Source organism: Dunckerocampus dactyliophorus, chromosome 13 (assembly GCF_027744805.1).
Source record: "Dunckerocampus dactyliophorus isolate RoL2022-P2 chromosome 13, RoL_Ddac_1.1, whole genome shotgun sequence".
NCBI classification, from domain to species: Eukaryota; Metazoa; Chordata; class Actinopteri; order Syngnathiformes; family Syngnathidae; genus Dunckerocampus; species Dunckerocampus dactyliophorus.
In genome coordinates this window covers 7117117-7135790 of record NC_072831.1, presented here as the reverse complement: position 1 = coordinate 7135790, position 18674 = coordinate 7117117, and the positions used below count along the sequence as shown (strand labels likewise).

At 42.2% G+C, this 18674-nt stretch overlaps 2 protein-coding genes across 3 annotated transcripts in view; both read left to right on the top strand.

Moving 5' to 3' along the window:
* The window catches only part of mavs (mitochondrial antiviral signaling protein), a 53886-nt gene that overhangs the window by 28974 nt on the left and 6238 nt on the right, over positions 1–18674 (top strand). The window lies entirely within an intron of this gene.
* On the top strand, positions 11366–13513 carry LOC129192267 (G-protein coupled receptor 151). The gene has a single exon (XM_054796103.1). It carries the CDS (start codon positions 11637–11639, stop codon positions 12765–12767), a length of 1131 nt encoding a protein of 376 aa, XP_054652078.1. The 5' UTR covers positions 11366–11636; the 3' UTR covers positions 12768–13513.

Genomic DNA, 18674 nt, shown 5'->3' with positions numbered 1-18674 from the left:
CAGTGTACCACAGTGAGAGCCATTATCCGCAATGGCTGTCTCAATTACTTACGTTTATTCGCTATTCACGGATGGTCTTGGACGTAACCCCCGCAAATAGCGGGTATCTGTACTGTAGAGGTGGAATGGCTTTAAATTAGATGTCATTGTATTGCACAAGCTACGCTAATGTCGTGGGCGTATAGATGCCTGAGGTCCAACAGGCTTTTTAGGTGCACTCTTGTCCTCTGCTGTCACCGTGGGGCGGGTTGGGGGGGGTCAGTCAGCGATGAGCCCAGAGCGACTGGCGTTTGTTTGGCGAGGCGACGACATTTAACTTGTTATTATTTCCCGCAGCAGATGAATGATAAATTGTCTTATTATTTTGCTTTAAAAGCGAAAGATAAGAGCGCAGCCGTTTGGCCCCCCAGCCCGCAGGGGCACCACTATGCAGAACATGACAGCCAATTACCTGGGCCTAGTTTGGGATAATGACTTTACAATGAAGCTTTTGATTGAAATGTAACTGGCGTGGCCGCGGGCAAAGTGCAAAAACAATGAATAGGAAAAGTTGGAGCGTCACCAGAAGTGTCTGCAGGTCCATGCCCCCGCCGAGCCCCAACCCCCTCCAGAGCCGCACATAGCCATGCAGTGATGACAAAAAAACTTATTAATTCCCGGAGTGCTTGCAGCCAACATAAATTAGCATATTCAGGGTAAATATGTAGACTATTGACGATAATAAGACTGGATTATTCAATTCAATGAATGTTAAATAGATGGGGAAATGGTATGTGTCTTATCTGCTCAAAGCTTCCATTTATTTTAATGGCTTCCCAATTGAACTCTCCTTCTCCATTCCCGGCCCAGTTATTGTTCCCATTCCAGGCGCTAACGCCACCACCTTTCAGGGTCCCGGGAGATCTCCCGCTGGTCACGTGACTTCAAGTGGCGCTCGCGCCTTATTTGTGAGTCCACGTCACCCTCAGGCCAGCATCAAGATAAGACCCCTTTTCATTATGCACACAGACCGATGCAGGACAAGATTACAACTACTCTGTGTGTGTGTGTTGGCACAAAGGAGTCAACTAGATTGAATAATAAAAAAACAAAAAAAATGCTTTTCTTGCTCTGCTCAAGCCCATAAATCAAAAACATTTGACTTTGTATTGTGTGCAATAAAAATCTTTAATCGGTTTGATGTGTTACCTTGGTGCACACACTCTCTCTCGCACACACACACGCACACACACACACACACACAAGCAAAATGTGGTATGTATATATAAACACACAGACATACACACACTAGCACACAAAGGGACTGTTGCAGGCTTTTACAAACAAAATTCAAATAAAACTAGGGAAAAACTTGCACTAATTATTCATAATTAAACCCTTTTCTTGTATTTTGTCGCTGTCCAACACAAAAGTATGTCTAATGGAGATTTTTGTTGTTGTTATTACAGTATTATTATCTATCTATTATTGTAGAAAATACAAATGAAATGTAAATTATTAGCTTAGCACCAAACCTAATTTTTCTTAAGTTATTTGAAGAGTCTATGCAAGGAAGTAGAAAAAGTGTAAAAATGTGGTGTTATCTAAGCACATTGTCCACACAATACATTTTATTATCACTTTATAAATTATATACGATTTTAATTTCATGACATTGTGTTAAACAACACTAAAATGTAGCACTAAATAAAATGCTGTCGCTATATCATTGTTGTCCTTGTCATTTTTGGATTCGTGTCCAAGTTGAGACCGTAAAATATCGTTTGGGAAAAGTCAGTTTAATGTGTCGAACGCGCCACAGAGTGGCTAAAAATGTAAACGTCAGTTTTTGAGGCTTGCATTTTGAACAAATACTGCAAATCAATCTCTGCTGCCACCTGTTGGCGATGTTGTGCTATCACTCAAGGTTTCTTCAACACGGGACAAACAAGCAGCTCCTTTGGCTATAAATGTTGTTTTTGTTGCAAATCTTCTAATTAACTCAAGTAAACAAAAATGTGCATAACTAATTCATCAGAACATCGTATGGCAAAGCTCCATTATTCATGTTGAATGTGAAAAGTGTGTGCAGTACTGTGCAGTGCCCCCTTCCTGATTTCTTTTTTTTTTTGCCATGTTTGTCACCCTTAAATGTTTCAATTTAAATATTAGTCAATGGTAACACAAATGAACACAAAATGCAGTTTTTAAACGAAACTTTTTATTATTAAGAGAGAAAAAAATCCAAACCTGCATGGCCCTGTGTGAATTGATGGATCGTTCCCCCTGTTACGAGTGACATTATTGACAGTTTCCACCTTCTGCCACACGATGGCGACATCTCTTCAAATTGTGGTTAAACGTGTATGACCGGATGTTTCTTTCTTCGTACCCTTTCTCTTATTTTTGTTTTAAACATTTCCCTTTACTTGTGTTTAAATACAAATAAGATGGCTATCAAAAAGTTTCAATTTAAAAGATAAAAGGAATTTCAAATCAATACAAAGATGTATACCTGCAGAGCCTTTTCTTCTTCCAACAACCTGTTTGTTATTGTTTGTAGTTGGCACCACACTGATAGCTATTTGTAAAATTGTCGTGTTCCCAGAATCATTCCCAGAATGATTCATACAATAATAAACAGCTCAACCAAAGTAAGTATTACTATAAACAGATTTTTTAAAACATTTGGATCTCATTAGATGGTGCAGGTGTACCTAATATTGTAATAATGTTCATGCAAAACAAACGTGAAAAAGGTAAAAATTTAAAAAAAAAAGTGTAATTACAGTAACCCGACAGTTCCTTTTTTGTTTATTTTTGATTATAAGGTAAAACCTGTTTCTCCCCCTCCCTCCTTACCTCCCTCTCTTCCTCACACTATAAAAAAAAGCGTCTGGCATTAATTATTTGTTATTTTGCAGGCGGGAGGCTGCCCTTTTGCTAAAGGGAGTCATTTATCTCTTCGCGTGATGCCTCAAATGAAATAAAAAAAAAAACAAAGATGGGGATAATGATGCCTGCTGCAGCTCATCACCAATCTGAAATACTCACATTTATTTTTTAGTGTAAAAAAAAAGAATTAGCAATTCCTAATTTCCCGTGTGGCCCTTTGAGACAAGTAGGTGCTTTTCCACAGGTTGTCGTGGTAACCGTCGGTTTTAGCCTCTGTGGTGTAAAAGAGGGTCTCAACATCAACATGAGCTTTGACGTCAGTAAGAATGTATTTAATGTTGACTTTCATGTCCCTCAATCCTGACCCTCAATTTGTTTGTTGCCTTTCATGCTGGCGAAAGCTTCTCTGCATCAATGGAGGTTGTTTTTTTGTTTTGTTTAGACTCAACATCCCTGTGGTGGAAAACCTACTTAGCTCTCGTTCTGCCTCCAAAGGGACCATTACTGGAGCTCATTTCAGCATTTTTTGTGTGTCCCATATCCCTCCTCTTGTTGTCCTGACCCTGTGCAAAGCCTGAGGAGGTTAGGAGGGGGCGCGCTAGCGAGCCACAACCGGTCCCGGAATGAAAAACAAACAAACAAAGTTTTGTTTCCAGGCAAATCCGCCACAGTGACAGTGGAGGTAGCTTCCAAAAATAGAAGTGTTCGTGTTTGGGGGCAAAGTTCTGTGCCCCGGATGTACATTGAATCTCTTCAGCACCTGTGTCATACCGCAACAGCTCTTTTTCTATAGCATGAGGTTTCTTTGAAGGCGCCATATCCCAATTTTAAATAAGAGGGGTCTCACAGTAGTGTATTGGATGTGTGTGGTCCAAAATCTAGCCTTAAGGCTGAAATTTAGACTGTAATTTAAAAGTACTTTTAGTACTTTTAGCCCTTCTGGGAACACGCTGTTTTGTGTTTCTGTAGCTTTGATGCTCACAAGCGTGTTTGTCCACGCCTGTCTCCAACAGTGTGTATGTCTCCAAGAGCCGCTGTTGTGTACTTTATCCACTTTTTACAAATACTCTGCACTTCCCCAACGTGATAGATGAAATACAGTGGTGTGAAAAAGTGTTTGCCCCCTTCCCAATTTCCTATTTTTTGGCATGTTTGTCACATCATCATCTAACATGTAAATATTAGTCAATGACATCACAACTGAAACACAAAATGCAGTTTTTAAATGAACCTTTTTATTATTACGGGAGAAAAAAAATCCAAAGCTACATGGCCCTGTGTGAAAAAGTGATTGCCCCCTAAACCTAATAAGTGGTTGGGCCACCCTTAGCAGCAACAACTGTAATCAAGCGTTTGTGATAACTTGCAATGAGTCTCTTACAGCGCTGTGGAGGAATTTTGGCCCCCTCATCTTTGCAGAATTGTTGTCATTCAGCCACATTGGAGGGTTTTCCAGCATGAACGCCTTTTTAAGGTCATGCCACAGCATCTCAATAGGATTCAGGTCAGGACTTTGACTAGGCCACTCCAAAGTCTTCATTTTGTTCTTCTTCAGCCATTCAGAGGTGGACTTGCTGGTGTGTTTTGGATCATTGTCCTGCTGCAGAACCCAAGTTGGTTTCAGCTTGAGGTCACCAACAGATGGTCGGACATTCTCCTTCAGGATTTTTTTGGTAGACAGCAGAATTCATGGTTCTATTTATCACAGCAAGTCTTCCAGGTCTTGAAGCAGCAAAACAGCCCCAGACCATCACACTACCACCACCATATTTTACTGTTGGTATGATGTTCTTTTTCTGAAATGCGGGGTTACTTTTACGCCAGATGTAATGGGACACACACCTTTCAAAAGTTCAACTTTTATCTCATCAGACCACAGAGTATTTTCCCAAAGGTCTTGGGGATCATCAAGATTTTTTCTGGCAAAATTGAGACGAGCTTTAAAGTTCTTTTTGCTCAGCAGTGGTTGGAACTCTGCCATGCAGGCTGTTTTTGTCCAGTGTCTTTCTTACGGTGGCGTCATGAACACTGACCTTAACTGAGGCAAGTGAGGCCTGCGGTTTTATGGCTGTTGTTGTGGGGTCTTTTGTGACCTCTTGGATGAGTTGTTGCTGCGCTCTTGGGGTCATTTTGGTTTGTTTGTTGGTCATGTTTTCGCCATTTGTAAATAATGGCTCTCACTGTGGTTTGCTGGAGTCCCAAAGCTTTAGAAATGGCTTTAGAACCTTTTCCAGACTGTCAGAGATGTACTTTGGCGCAAGACCATGAAAATACTTGTACACAAGCAGAGCTGTTTGAAAGTCTATTCTCTGAGCAACAGGAAGCCAGTGCAGAGACCTGTGCACTGGGCGGATATGGTCATATCTTCTGGTTCTAGTCAGGACTCGAGCAGCAGCATTCTGGATGTACTGCAGCTGTTTTACAGCTCGTTTGGAGAGCTCGGTGAGAAGGCCGTTACAATAGTCTAGCCTACTGCAGACAAATGCATGGATTAGTCCCTCTAAATCTGCTTTAGATACTATTCTCTTGATTTTGGCAATGTTCTTGAGGTGGTAAAAAGCTGCTGATGTTATTGATTTAATGTGGCTGTGAAAGTTTGGGTTTATTACTCTATTTGAAACCTGATTAGGTTTTAGAGAGAAAGTTTCAAGGTGACTGATAACACTTTCTCTTTGTTTCTGTGGGCCACAGACAATCATTTCAGCCAATGTCACACTAAGGAGTGGGACAGGAGTACACAAACACTGCAGCGACGCTAGCATAGCGATGTGAGTTTCAGTGCTGTGCTAATATCACACTCACATTTTAACAGTAACATCAATCTAGATTACCTGTTTTGCTGAAGAAAAACAAAATGACAAAACTAAAAGCTCCCACATCCGTAGCTAACTGACAGATGGTCGGTAGAGCTCCAGGCTTTATTTTAAGATGTGTAGCAAAGCCCACCCCGGTACGAAGTATACTATACAATTCATCCATCAAAAGTTATTTTCTGCACAGACGTCTCCCCAAAGGGCTTCATTTATTCGTCCAAGTTATTGGCAGTAATTGCAGGTGAGGCAAGGGCCCCCACCCCCAAATCCCTCCCGCCCCCCTTAGCGTGCGCCCTCGTGAATACCATCAGATGAGCTCCTCCAAAGACTCCATCACACCACTTAATGATGCCTCTCATCTTGCTAACCCCACGCTGTGATGGTGGATGTGGTTGCCGAGCAACCGGCCCTCTCAGAGGAGGTGACAGCATTTGAGTGGGCACCCCTCACCTCTCCATGCCATCCCATCGCACCTCCTCACGCCCCCCCAACCTTCACCGCCACCACCCCAGATGCTCTTCAAGTAAACACACCTCGCCATGTGCAGTCTGTAACTATGGCAACAGCCAGAGATACAGCTGCTTCCTGCCTCACTTGTGACCTCGCTGATAGAATTTAAAGAGAAGATCATGTTAATTTGGTTAATAGTGTTTTGTTGATTGATGATTGATGTGAATCTATGCTCATATTTTCATTGTGAGACACTTTATTACCGTGAAGATCCATGAAAGGACGGATAGTGGAGCTGACGACTTTCGCTTTGTCTCAAGTGCCAAATTTTATATCGACCTCTAGCCAGACTAGAAATGCTTATTTAAACTCGAACCACCATTTTACCATTTTCTTCCAATGTGGAGCACTGGAAATGCTCTATCTGAATGTCCATACAGGACGTATGTCTCTTTCACCGTCAGATGAAATAAGGAAAAATGTCAAATAAAACAAACTTCTGCTGTGAAATTGAACCTATTGGGTTCAAGTGCCGCCCTCTACCATGACGAGTGATGTTTTGCAGCAGTTACAAGAAAATAAATCCCAGAAGAGAAAAATACATAATAGTATATCATTTGTTATCATTTGATGATTCGGGAAAACAATGTAAAACTTTACATTTTCACAGTTAGCAATGCTATTACGGCCATATATGATGGAAAAAATAGCATAAATAGTTATTAATTGTTACACCAGTACCTCAGTTTTTGTTATTAATCCAGTCCAAAAGGTCCGTCAAAAACTGAATCATACAAACTCTGAGGCAATTTTTCCCTTAAAAAATATTGTGAATCGAATTCCTCCGTTACAGACACCCAAAAATATTACATACCGTAATACCTCGTTTATTGCTGTTAATTGGTTCCAGACTGGGCCGCACCGTGTCTGAGTGGTTAGCATGTTGGCCACACAGTCAGGAAATCTGGAAGACCTGGTTTGGAATCTCCGTTGGACATCTCTGTGTGGAGTTTGCATGTTCTCCCTGTGCGTGTGTGGGTTTTCTTTGGGTACTCCGGTTTCCTCCCACATTCCAAAAACATACATGTTAGGTTAATTGGCGACTCTAAATTGTCCGTAGGTATGATTGTGAGTGTGAATGGTTGTTTGTGCCCTGTAATGGGCTGGTGACCAGTCCAGGGCGTACCCCGCTTCTTGCCCGAAGTCAGCTGGGATAGGCTTAAGCATACCGCGACCTAAATGAGGATAAGCGGCATAGAAAACGGATGGATGGCTCCAGACCCAATCATGATAAGAGAATTTCTGTGAAGTAGGATTCCTTATTTATAAATGGAATATTTTTGCAGTTAGAGCAGAGAAAACCTGTTTACGACCATCTAAATACGTTTTTTTAACATTATTAGAGCCCTCCAGACATGAACACCCCTATAGTCACCTTTACACTCGTGTTACCCAAGACAGTAAATATAAGAGGAAATAAGCAATTTAAGACATAAATAAGCCTCCTGCTCATGCGGGCGACGGAGTGAGTGGCGGACAGGAAGTAATGTCGGGAGTTCACAGTTGAGTTTCAGCTTTCCATGGGTTGAGGCCTCAACAGTAGCCCGTGTTAGGGATTGTTGCACCTGTTGTGAGGTAATTCAAACCTGCAATAAAAGCCTGACGTTCTGGCAATCAAGTCTGTTCCTTGTGTGTCTCACCGGACATTACAGTGACATTACTGACACCTATTGACCAGTGTAGTACATATCACCGTGTTTTGAATGCCCTGTATTTGTATTTTACTTAATTTAGTCATTTTTATGCTTGAAAAGACTTAATTTAGGCAAGAAATATGTAACATTTGCTTATATTCATATACTTTGACAATAAGAGGTCGTATTCACAAAATAGCATGATTTATTAACGAATATATTTTTGAAAAACCGTGATGGAGTGAAGCTGTGAAATTTGAACTGCAAAGTGGCGAGGGACGACTACATATTTTATAGAGAATAATTATAGTTTTACACGCAGAGAGCAATGCGAAATAATTCTCTCACATTCCATATCAAATTGTTCGCACTGGCAACTTTCTTTGGCCCCATGGTGGGTTATTTAGCAGTCATACTCAAAAATGCTCGAACAGTGGGTCAGTGACGAGTTTGCAAAACATTCTCATTTGAGTTTGCCAAAGGAATGTGCCTCACAGGGTACTGTGAAGTGGTTTGGGGTTTTTAGCGATTCAGGGTGGCTGAATAAACAAGCGCTGCTATTTTTTTTCCGTACAGTATTGTACGATAACTGAGACAACATTTTACAGGTTGCAGTCCACTTCCATTGCCAGTGTATGGCAAATGCATGCAGTGACCCACCAGATCCAGCAGATGGAGCTGAAGTGCAATATCAGCTGATGGTCTTTTTTAATATAATTCATATACGGTTGATTTCCACTTTGTGCATGGGTTACATTCCGGGTCCACCAGTGAATGGCGAAAAGCCGCGGGTATTTGATGCTTTATTTTATAATGCAAGATTAATGTCTACATCAACAAATGTCACCGTTGAATCGAATCGTATCGTTTGTACACTGTATCGAATTGTAACAAATTGTTCTGTTTTTTAAAAATATTGTATCTTAATCCGTGTACATGCATATCGAACCACAAAGATATTTACGTCCGTACTTATTATAGAGAAAAACTTCTTTCTATCTGTGATTAATTGCAAATAATTATATGTGGACAAAATGCAATTAATCGCGATTAAATATTGTAATCATTTGACAGCCCTAATAAGAACGTAAACATGTAAAAACTGTGGGCAGTTTACATTTTACTTGTATTATTGCGTATTTATAAATACTTACCTTATTGTGAATGGTAATGGTAATGCTTTAATTCTATTTGAACATGCATACAAGTTACAATGGAGTACATCACATAGTTCAAATCGCAGTTCCACATGTCCAGCAGGAGTAGGAAGAAGCAAAGCTTATTTAATCCTACCCCCCATCCGTTTCACATCTATTGCAATACATTTGTTCATTTTGTGTAGTCCAAATGTGGTCAGTTAATACATAGGAAAATAATAAGGTCATGTAACAATGTGGTAATATAATTGTCACGGTTTTTTCACCATAAATATAAATAATAATCAGTATCAATAGACATAACAGAACATAGTTGGAATAATGGGTGAGTACTGACAATGAACTCACAAGAATGAAGAGTAATGAGTGTTGTAGTGATTAGACATAGCATTTTATACACGGTGGTTCAAGACTCTTTTTCTTTGTACTTTGCTTGAGTTGCTTACTCAATCCGTTCCATAATTTGATTCCACATACTGAAACGCTGTGGGTTTTTAGCCTTGTTCTCGCGTATAAGTGTTTTAAGTTTCGTTTTCCCCTCAGATCCTATTTCTCCTGTGTTGTAGAAAACTATTGTATGACATTTAATAGTAGCAGGTTATTGTTTGCTAATAATAATTTTAGCTGTTTAAAAATTGACTAGATGATGAGTGATTTTAGAAATAGAGGATTTGTATGTTTACGCGGCATTATGGATTATCGTAACTGATCTTTTTTGCAGTACATTTAGCGAGTCAAGTTGACTTTTATAGTTATTACCCCATATCTCCACATGGTAATACCAGAGAGCAATAAAGAGTATGGAGTGACTTTTTGGTGAAGGACAGATTTTGCTTTATGCTTTATGTATTTCTCACCAGCTTATGTTGTATATTTTTCATGTGAGGTTTCCAGCTCATATTTTCATCTATTCATTCACCCTTTCAATTTGTACAGTATTTGCACATGTGTATCCTTTCTGCTATTACCAAATAGCATTATTTTAGTTTTGCTTGGATTCAAGGATAATTTATTTTTTATCAAACCACCTTTTTAGTATAGTCATTTCCTCTGTGACTTTTTTAATTAGCTCTTGTGTGCCTTCCCTCTCTTGTGAGATGTGTTTTCTGTGGATAAAACAGCTAAAAGTATTTTTTTGATCACAAATCTGTAAATTTGCGAGGCCATGAATGCTGAAACGCGAATGTGCAGGAATCCCCTGTATTATTATACAGTGGTGTGAAAAAGTGTTTGCCCCCTTCCTGATTTCTTTTTTTTTTGTATGTTTGTCACACTTAAATGTTTCAGATCATCAAACAAATTTAAATATTAGTCAATGACAACACAACTGAACACAAATTGCAGTTTTTAAATGAAACTTTTCTTTATTAAGAGAGAAAAAAAAAATCCAAACTTACATGGCCCTGTGTGAAAAAGTGTTGAAACATAACTGAGATTAATTGAGATCTATCAGTCTGGAAAAGGTTATAAAACCATTTCTAAAGCTTTGGGACTCCAGTGAAACACAGTGAGAGCCATTATCCACAAAAAATGGCAAAAACATGGAACAATGATGAACCTTCCCAGGAGTGGCCAACCAGCCAAAATCACCCAAGAGGGCAGCAACGAGTCATCCAAGAGGTCACAAAAGACCCCACAACAACATCCAAAGAACTGCCGGACTCACTCACCTCAGTTAAAGTCAGTGTTCATGACTCCACCATAAGAAAGACACTAGGAAAAAACAGCCTGCATGGCAGAGTTCCAAGATGAAAACCACTGCTGAACAAAAAGAACATTAAGGCTCGTCTCAAATTTGCCAGAAAACATCTTGGTGATCCCCGAGAGCTTCGGAAAATACTCTGTGGTCTGATGAGACAAAAGTTGAACTTTTTGGAAGGTGTGTGTCCCATTACATCTGGTGTAAAAGTAACGCCGCGTTTCAGAAAAATATCACACCAACAGTAAAATATGGTGGTGGTAGTGTGATGATCTGGGGCTGTTTTGCTGCTTCAGGACCTGGAAGACTTGCTGTGATAAATAGAACCATGAATTCTGCTGTCTACCAAAAACACCCTGAAGGAGAATGTCCAGCCATCTGTTGGTGACCTCAAGCTGAAACCAACTCAGGGTGGCCCAACCAGTAATTAGGTTCACTTTTCACACAATAATAAACATATTGTTGAATGAACACCTCTCTGACAGTCAAAGTTGATACCTCTGCGGTGATCTTGCTACTCTATAATTATGCATAAGTATTTAGTAGCATATGATACAACATGCTGGTTGCAGATAGGATGGGTCTGGATTAGTTGAGCACATTTGTGACAGCCCACTCCCAGCGTGTTGAGTGTGCGCGCGTCTCTGAATGCAAATCTCATCACGCTGCGCTCACATTTGGGCTGCGTGCAGCCTGGAGCCACGCTGCTGACATGACGTGGGTGCTCGATGCCGCTAAATGGCACCACTTGAAATAGCCTACCTGCCTCTCCCGCTCAGACAGACACTCGCTGATGCGTCACTCGGCAGCCTTTCAGCACCGCGGACAGCTGCTCGTCTTGCCCCCCTGCAGGGCACTGGATCGACTCAATTGACTGGAAGTGAAGACAACACAAAATTAAGTCATTTTCTGTCACTTTGAGGATTTTTCTTTTTTGTGATCCTTGGAAATGGATTCTTCAGATCAACCGGCAAATGTGACTTTTTTCGACTTTGTGGGAGGTGTCCAACTTCTCCAGGGGGAGGACATCAGGACCGCCGTGCCCGTCCTCCTCATCGGGATCTGTGTGTCGGGCGCCGTGGGGAACCTGCTGGTCCTGCTCATCTTCATGCGGGACTTCAAGGAGGGGAAGGGCTCGGAGGTGAAGGCTCTGCTCGCCTCGCTGGCCTCCACGGACCTCCTCATCCTGCTCCTGTGCGCCCCCGTGCGCGCCCTCACCACCTACAAACAGTGGTGGGTGCTGGGCCGCTTTGTGTGCTACACCACCGACTGGTTCCAGCACTCGTGTGTGGTGGCCAAGACGTTGCTGCTGGCGGTCAGCACCCGGGCCAAGCACACGCTAGAGCCCGCCGCCGCCACTGCCTCCAACGCAGGACCCACCCTCTGCACCCCCACGTGGATCCACGGGGCCATGGCGTTTGTGTGGATTGTGTCCATGATGTTCCCCATCCCGCAGATGCTTTTTGCCACTTTGCAGCCACACGGCCACGACACTGTTTGCGTCTCCGAGATGCCGGCATGCGCGTCACAGTTCATGGTGCTCTTCTATAAGATTTACCCCATGGCAACCTTTGTAGCACCGGTCCTCTTTACTGTGGCGTACTACACCAAAAGCCTGCACAAGGCTCTCAATTACGCCCCCTGTCCGCGGCATCAGAGCAAGGTGACACTGGTTCTTCTCTGCCTGAGCAGCACCCTCGGGCTCATGCTGCTGCCCGAGTGGGGCACCTTCACGTGGGTCCGACTGGGCTACAACAAACCCCCAGTGGGTGTGGTCCTCTTTGCACAGGTGCTCTTGTACGCCTGCAGCGCTCTCTCTCCGGTGCTGCTCATGACCATGTACGACGACGTGCGCCAAGGCTTGGTCACCATCTGTTTGGCAGCCGCCTGCCGGGGCTCCAAGGCGGCAAGCGCCCCGCCGAAGACAGAAGGCAATGGAGCGGAGCTGGGCGCCAACGCCATAATCCCCAACGCCGAGAAGACCTTCCCGGATGTGGAGCACTTTTGGACAGGGCGCAGGAACACCCACGTGGAGGAGGAACAGGACCCTGTCCCCTGGGAGAGAGAGGAGAAAATGTAATGTGTTATTATGATTAATTCTTATTATTATTATTACAAGCAGGGGAATTAATTCACCCACTATGGAGGTCCACTTGTACATAGAGCTGAGAAAGTTGTAACCCTTATCAAGCAAATGCAGGACATTAAGGATGAGTTTGGATCATAAAACATGATCACATATATGGACTATCATCAGCTGCCGCAGAGATTAGCCCACCTTAATCACAGATAAAAACACAATCACATCTCCACCTTTTACTCGTATACAGATATGGGATGCAGTGTACAAACAGATCATGTCTCCCCATTCAATTCACTGCTAATCCCAGGATGGATGCTCCGGGTCAAAATCCAGTGATTACATGCGAGCAGGCAACTGTAGCTTTAAACAGCACTGTCAGTAGTTCATCTCCTGCTGCATTTGACTGTTTGCTCTTTCCTTTTATTCACTTTTCATGTGTTTTTTGTTGTTGTAAACTGATGTCATGTCCTTTTGTTGTAGCTTCTGCCTATTGATATGGATCAGAATGTACTATAACACAGTCGTCAGCGTATATTGTATATCCTCTTTGGATAGAAACATTTATTATTAACACTTTATAACGTGTCATTCGATGCTTAGACTGTAATTGTGCTATAAATTGTTTGATATATGCTTATACTGTAGGTGGTCAATTTTTAGGTCAATTTTTATGCTGGCGTATTTGGTTATTTGTCACATAATATCAACTGTTAAATGAAAGTACAATAAAGACGATTATACAGGTCTTTGAGTCGTTACATGTGTTGTCCACGCGTGTGGTGAAATTTAAAGGGTGTTGAAATGAACCCTGAATGCTTGGGCATAATGAGAACAACATATATTATTTATCTGGTAGAGTATCAGTATGTCATACACGCACTGGTTTGCTCTGCCAATCAGAAAAATAAATTCATGAATAAATAATCAATTGAAAAAATTGTAAGAAAAAAAACAAACAAAATAAATACATCACGTATTTACGGACCTTAAACACCTCTCAGCAAATTAGCTAAAAAATGGAATAACTGCAAATGTTATGTAATGGTATAAATTAAAATTACAATATAGTTTTTAAAATGTACACAAGTTCACATTTTTTTTAAGTATTTGTAAGCACCCGGAAAATATATGGTAAAATAACAATATGTCATAAATAAATATCCCAATATATTTTTAAAGATTTGAATGAGTCCATAGAGGGTTAATGTGTAAAAGTGGGTCACCGTCGTGGCCCGGCACCACCGCACTAACCTTTCATGGACTGCAGTGAAAGGAAAAAGCAGCTTTTAGTCGCCTTATGTGTTTAGCAGCCGAGCGCCGACCGCCTGTGGCTGCGACGCCGCGCCAGGTTTGACATTTTAGTCGTCTCCAGTGAAAAGAAAGGTTACAGGTGGAGGAAGGAAGGAGGAAAATAGAGAAAAAAAAAACGCCTTTAAAGCTCTTGACCGTGATTGCGGCGATGCACATCATTTATTCATCAACAGTATGGAATGTTGCTCCAAGCGTCTGCCCTCCGGGTCGCTGCTTCTTCTCTCTGTTATTCACTGTACATTTAGTCTTGGACAGACATTGAAGCCGGCTGTCATGGAGGGAATGGAACACGTTTTGTATGGCAGCATTTTCATTTACAATCATGACAACAAGCTCAGAAGACTGACATTCACTCGGTACTGCTCGGTCACACAGCCCTAAGTGGCCATTACAGGAGAATAGAATAGAAGGACTGCTCCCATAAAGGATTGCCATCCAGAAAGTGCTATCACAGGTCCCCTCTAACCTTTTAACCTAGTGTTACATTCAGTGCAGACAGCTGGGAAGTAGAACATGTTCACTCGGACCACATGAGGTCCACCTTCAAAGCATTACAGTCAAACGTAAACACAAAACATGGCTGACAACCGTAATAGTCTATAGTCTTCTTATGTTTGTGAATCCTTTTACTCAGTTATTTTATAAGAGGTGATGTCCAGATTAACCATCAATACAGATAATCACAATTTATGTAGTATTTCAGTGTGTCTTCATGGGTACTACAATTGTTGACTACTTGATCTTGTTGAGGAGCATCGTACAGTAAATGACATTAGTGGAGCCGGCTAAACACCCCCTATGTGTTGTGCTGAAAATGCTTTGGAAGACATGCTACTAAACTAGTACGGGTAACACAGATATCCTCAATGTATTATAATCATTACATTTTACTCACATGTGCTTGTCTGTTCCATAAAGGTGTGTACCAAATTTTGCGGTAATTCGGCTAAACACCCTACAGCTTCAGTGGGTTGTGTTCAGGGTATCCGCGGGGTCTTAAAAAGTCTAAAATCCAAACATTTGAATTAAAGTGCTAATATGTCTACAATTCTCTTAAAATCCCATGAAATGTCTTAAAGGAAAACTGCACTTTTGTTGGAATTGTGCCCATCGTCCCCAATCCTTATGTGAGACAGGAACACACGTCTTTCCCTTTGCTGTCGAGCCCTCTTCAGCCGCCTCGTGCTGGCAATGCAGGTAATGGGGATTTACCTATTTTTCATCCTCTGTATATTCAGGCTCAAAAAGATGAGATTGTGGGATCCTCGTTTGTCCCAAAGTAGTCGGTCGTCAGCGGCTCTCACAAAGTCAGCCATGGTTAGTAACAGCAAACACAGAACGCGCTTCCACATTGAACCGTTTGAAGGTGTGTGTCCCATTACATCTGTGTTTCATGCTGGAAAACCCTCCAGTGTGGCTGAATTACAACAATTCTGCAAAGATGAGTGGGCCAAAATTCCTCCACAGCGCTCCACTCATTGCAAGTTATCACAAACGCTTGATTGCAGTTGTTGCTGCTAAGGGTGGCCCAACCACTTATTAGGTTTAGGGGGCAATCACTTTTTCACACGGGACCTTGTAGGTTTGGATTTTTTTCTCCCTTAATAATAAAATGTTTCATTTAAAACTGCATTTTGTGTTCAGTAGTGTTGTCATTGACTAATATTTCAATTTGTTGGACGATCTGACAAAAATAAGGCATCAGGAAGGGGGCAAACATTTTTTCACACCACTGTATATCCGACGTCTAGTGCTGATCCATTGCACTTTTCCTCTATGGAGGTCTTAAATCACAGTTTTCTGAAACGTGGCATGACACGAAAGCTAAAAATGATAACCCCTTAACCTCACCTTACTTACTGTATGCTTTACTATAAAGAAAGCCGTAGCCTACCAGAAAAAAAAAAATCAATGCCCAACTGGCGACCACTTAATCTTGAGGCATGTGTAACCTCTGTCCACTTTGCAGTGATGGACACATTAGCTTATGACTCAAAGCCCTGTGGGATGTTCAATGTTCCTTAACGTATGTTTAGATGTCCATGATCCAGATGTCCAAGCAGCGATAATGTAGCTTTTTATGCATTAATGCTGCGCAGGACACTACAATGCTAAATCCCTTCTGCTTCACTTGGCCTTGCAAGCATAATGATGCTGGCATCAATGTACACTGCCTTTGGGGAATAAACTCCATATGCCCCCCCCGCCACACAACACACACCGCATCCCTTCGTCTTTGACTGCCATGTAGAACATTCAGGAACCCTTTAGTGGTCTCTTCTTGAAACAATATGGTGCACAAATGGAGACTCTTCAGGGAAGCTATTTGTGATCTTTACATTAAGCACAAGCTGCAGTTCTCAGAACTTTAAGACCGAGTTGGGGATTTTACTATTTTGGCATCATCACGAGGGATTCTTTGCTTCTTGTTTTCTTTAGGGCCGTGTGCCGTCGTGGTTTGTGGGTTTTTTTCGGCTAAAGGGCACAGTTCTGCTCTTTTATTGATGTACAAGCTGTTTTCTTCCCCCAGCCTCACTTAACCGCAACGAGTTGTCACCCCAAGCTGGAAGACGTGGCTTTATTTCACCGATGACCCCTGTCCCGCTTAGATATGGAAGGGTTTGAAGTGGACTCTTGCTAAATAGGACACAACAACAAATGTTTGCTTTTGTCCTGGGCGGTAATCACTTTTTTCTCCCTCAGTAATACAAAGTTTCATTTTAAAATTGCATTTTGTGTTCGGTTGTGTTGTCATTGACTAATATTAAAATTAATTTGTTTGACGATCTGAAACATTTAAGTGTGTCAAACATGCCAAAAAAATAAGAAATCAGGTATGGGGCAAACACTTCTATCAAACAGGGGTTACCCGCCCCGACGGTTCTTCTAATTGGGGACGCCACAGATGACCTCAAAGTTTACCACCCGACTTCTGACTCCATTACTCTGAGAAGTAGGACTCTCCGCTCTTGATTCAAACCAGGGTCTACAGTATTGTAGGAGTCTCCAACCTTTTCTCTTGAGAGATCTACTTTTACAAAATGAAAATGGACCAAGAGCTACTCATTTTTGTAACACTTATTTTCAAAACAAACTGAGTAAGCTTGTTTTACCAGAACAGTAACAAAATGTTGGTATCTGTTTCGGAGGGGAATGATCTGGAATGCAGGACGGTCATCAGGGACTTTGTCAGCTGGAGTGAGCTTAACCAGCTGCAACTCAACACCAGCAAGACAAAGGAGATGATCATTAACTTCCAGAGGAAAACATCCCACTTCACACCGGTGAACGTCCAGGGAGCGGACATAGAGTTGGTAGACAGATACAAATTCCTGGGTGTTCACCTTACCATCAAACTGGACTGGTCCGTCAACACCCACGCCCTCTACAAGAAGGGCCAGAGTCGCCTCCACCTGCTGAGGAGACTGAGGTCCTTTGGTGTGTGCAGGACTCTCTTACGGACCTTTTATGACTCTGTGGTGGCCTCAGCCATCTTCTATGCTGTGGGCTGCTGGAGAGGGGGCAGCACGGACAGGGACAGGAGCAGGATAAATAGACTGATCAGAAGAGCGAGCTCTGTCCTGGACGGTCCTTTGGACTCCGTGGAGGAAGTGGGGGAGAGAAGGATGTTGGCTAAGCTGACATCCATCATGGACAACACCTCTCACCCGCAACATGACACTGTTGTTTCCCTGGGCAGCTCCTTCAGCACCAGACTGTTACACCCACGGTGTAAGAAGGAGAGGTTCCGCAGGTCCTTCATACCGACTGCTATCAGGCTCTACAACACCTGAACTTTTTTGTATTCACTATGTCTATGCATTGCATGCATTGTCTATGACTATGCATTCTTTACTTGTGTATCTTGCTTGCTGCTGTAACAGATGAATTTCCCTGCTGTGGGATTAATAAAGTACTACTACTACTACTATCCACAACTCACATTTGATATGAAAACATCAACAAAACATCTTTGTCCATCTGCATCTTGTATTTCAGAATGCATTTCTTTCTTGTGCATCTCACATTATTAACTGAAACCCTGAATAAAAACCAGAATCGCGGGGGAGCCTCGTGTAGTTATGGGGGGGGGGGCTACCTGCGGGCACCGCATTGGTGACCCTGGTCTATTGGGTTGGGGTGTATTGGGGTCAGTTGCACAGGGTCATAAGTCCCAAGGGTTCTTCCAAAAGAGATGGCCTCAAGGTTTTCCATCCTACTTCTGGCATTACTGCTCTAAAAAGTAGGACCCTCAGCTTGGACTGTACCCCAATGTCTTACAGTGGTACAGGAGTAAGCCATCCTCGAGATGCCGTAGATGAAAAAGGCCTAAGAATGCTTGTCGACACAAAAGATAAAGAACCTCAACAAACCAGCACTCGAAAGTGAAAAACAAGCTGATCTAATTAGAGTGCTTTTTAAAGGGCATATATAATCATCCATGACATTTACACTCAATCACTCTTTGAACAAATATCTTGCCTTGATGCCTTCACCCTTCCCATAATCCTCTGATCGTCATCACATCACCAGCGTTCACGCTGTGCACTTACACAAAAGTCAGGTGACACGAGACTGCTCTTGTAACGCTCA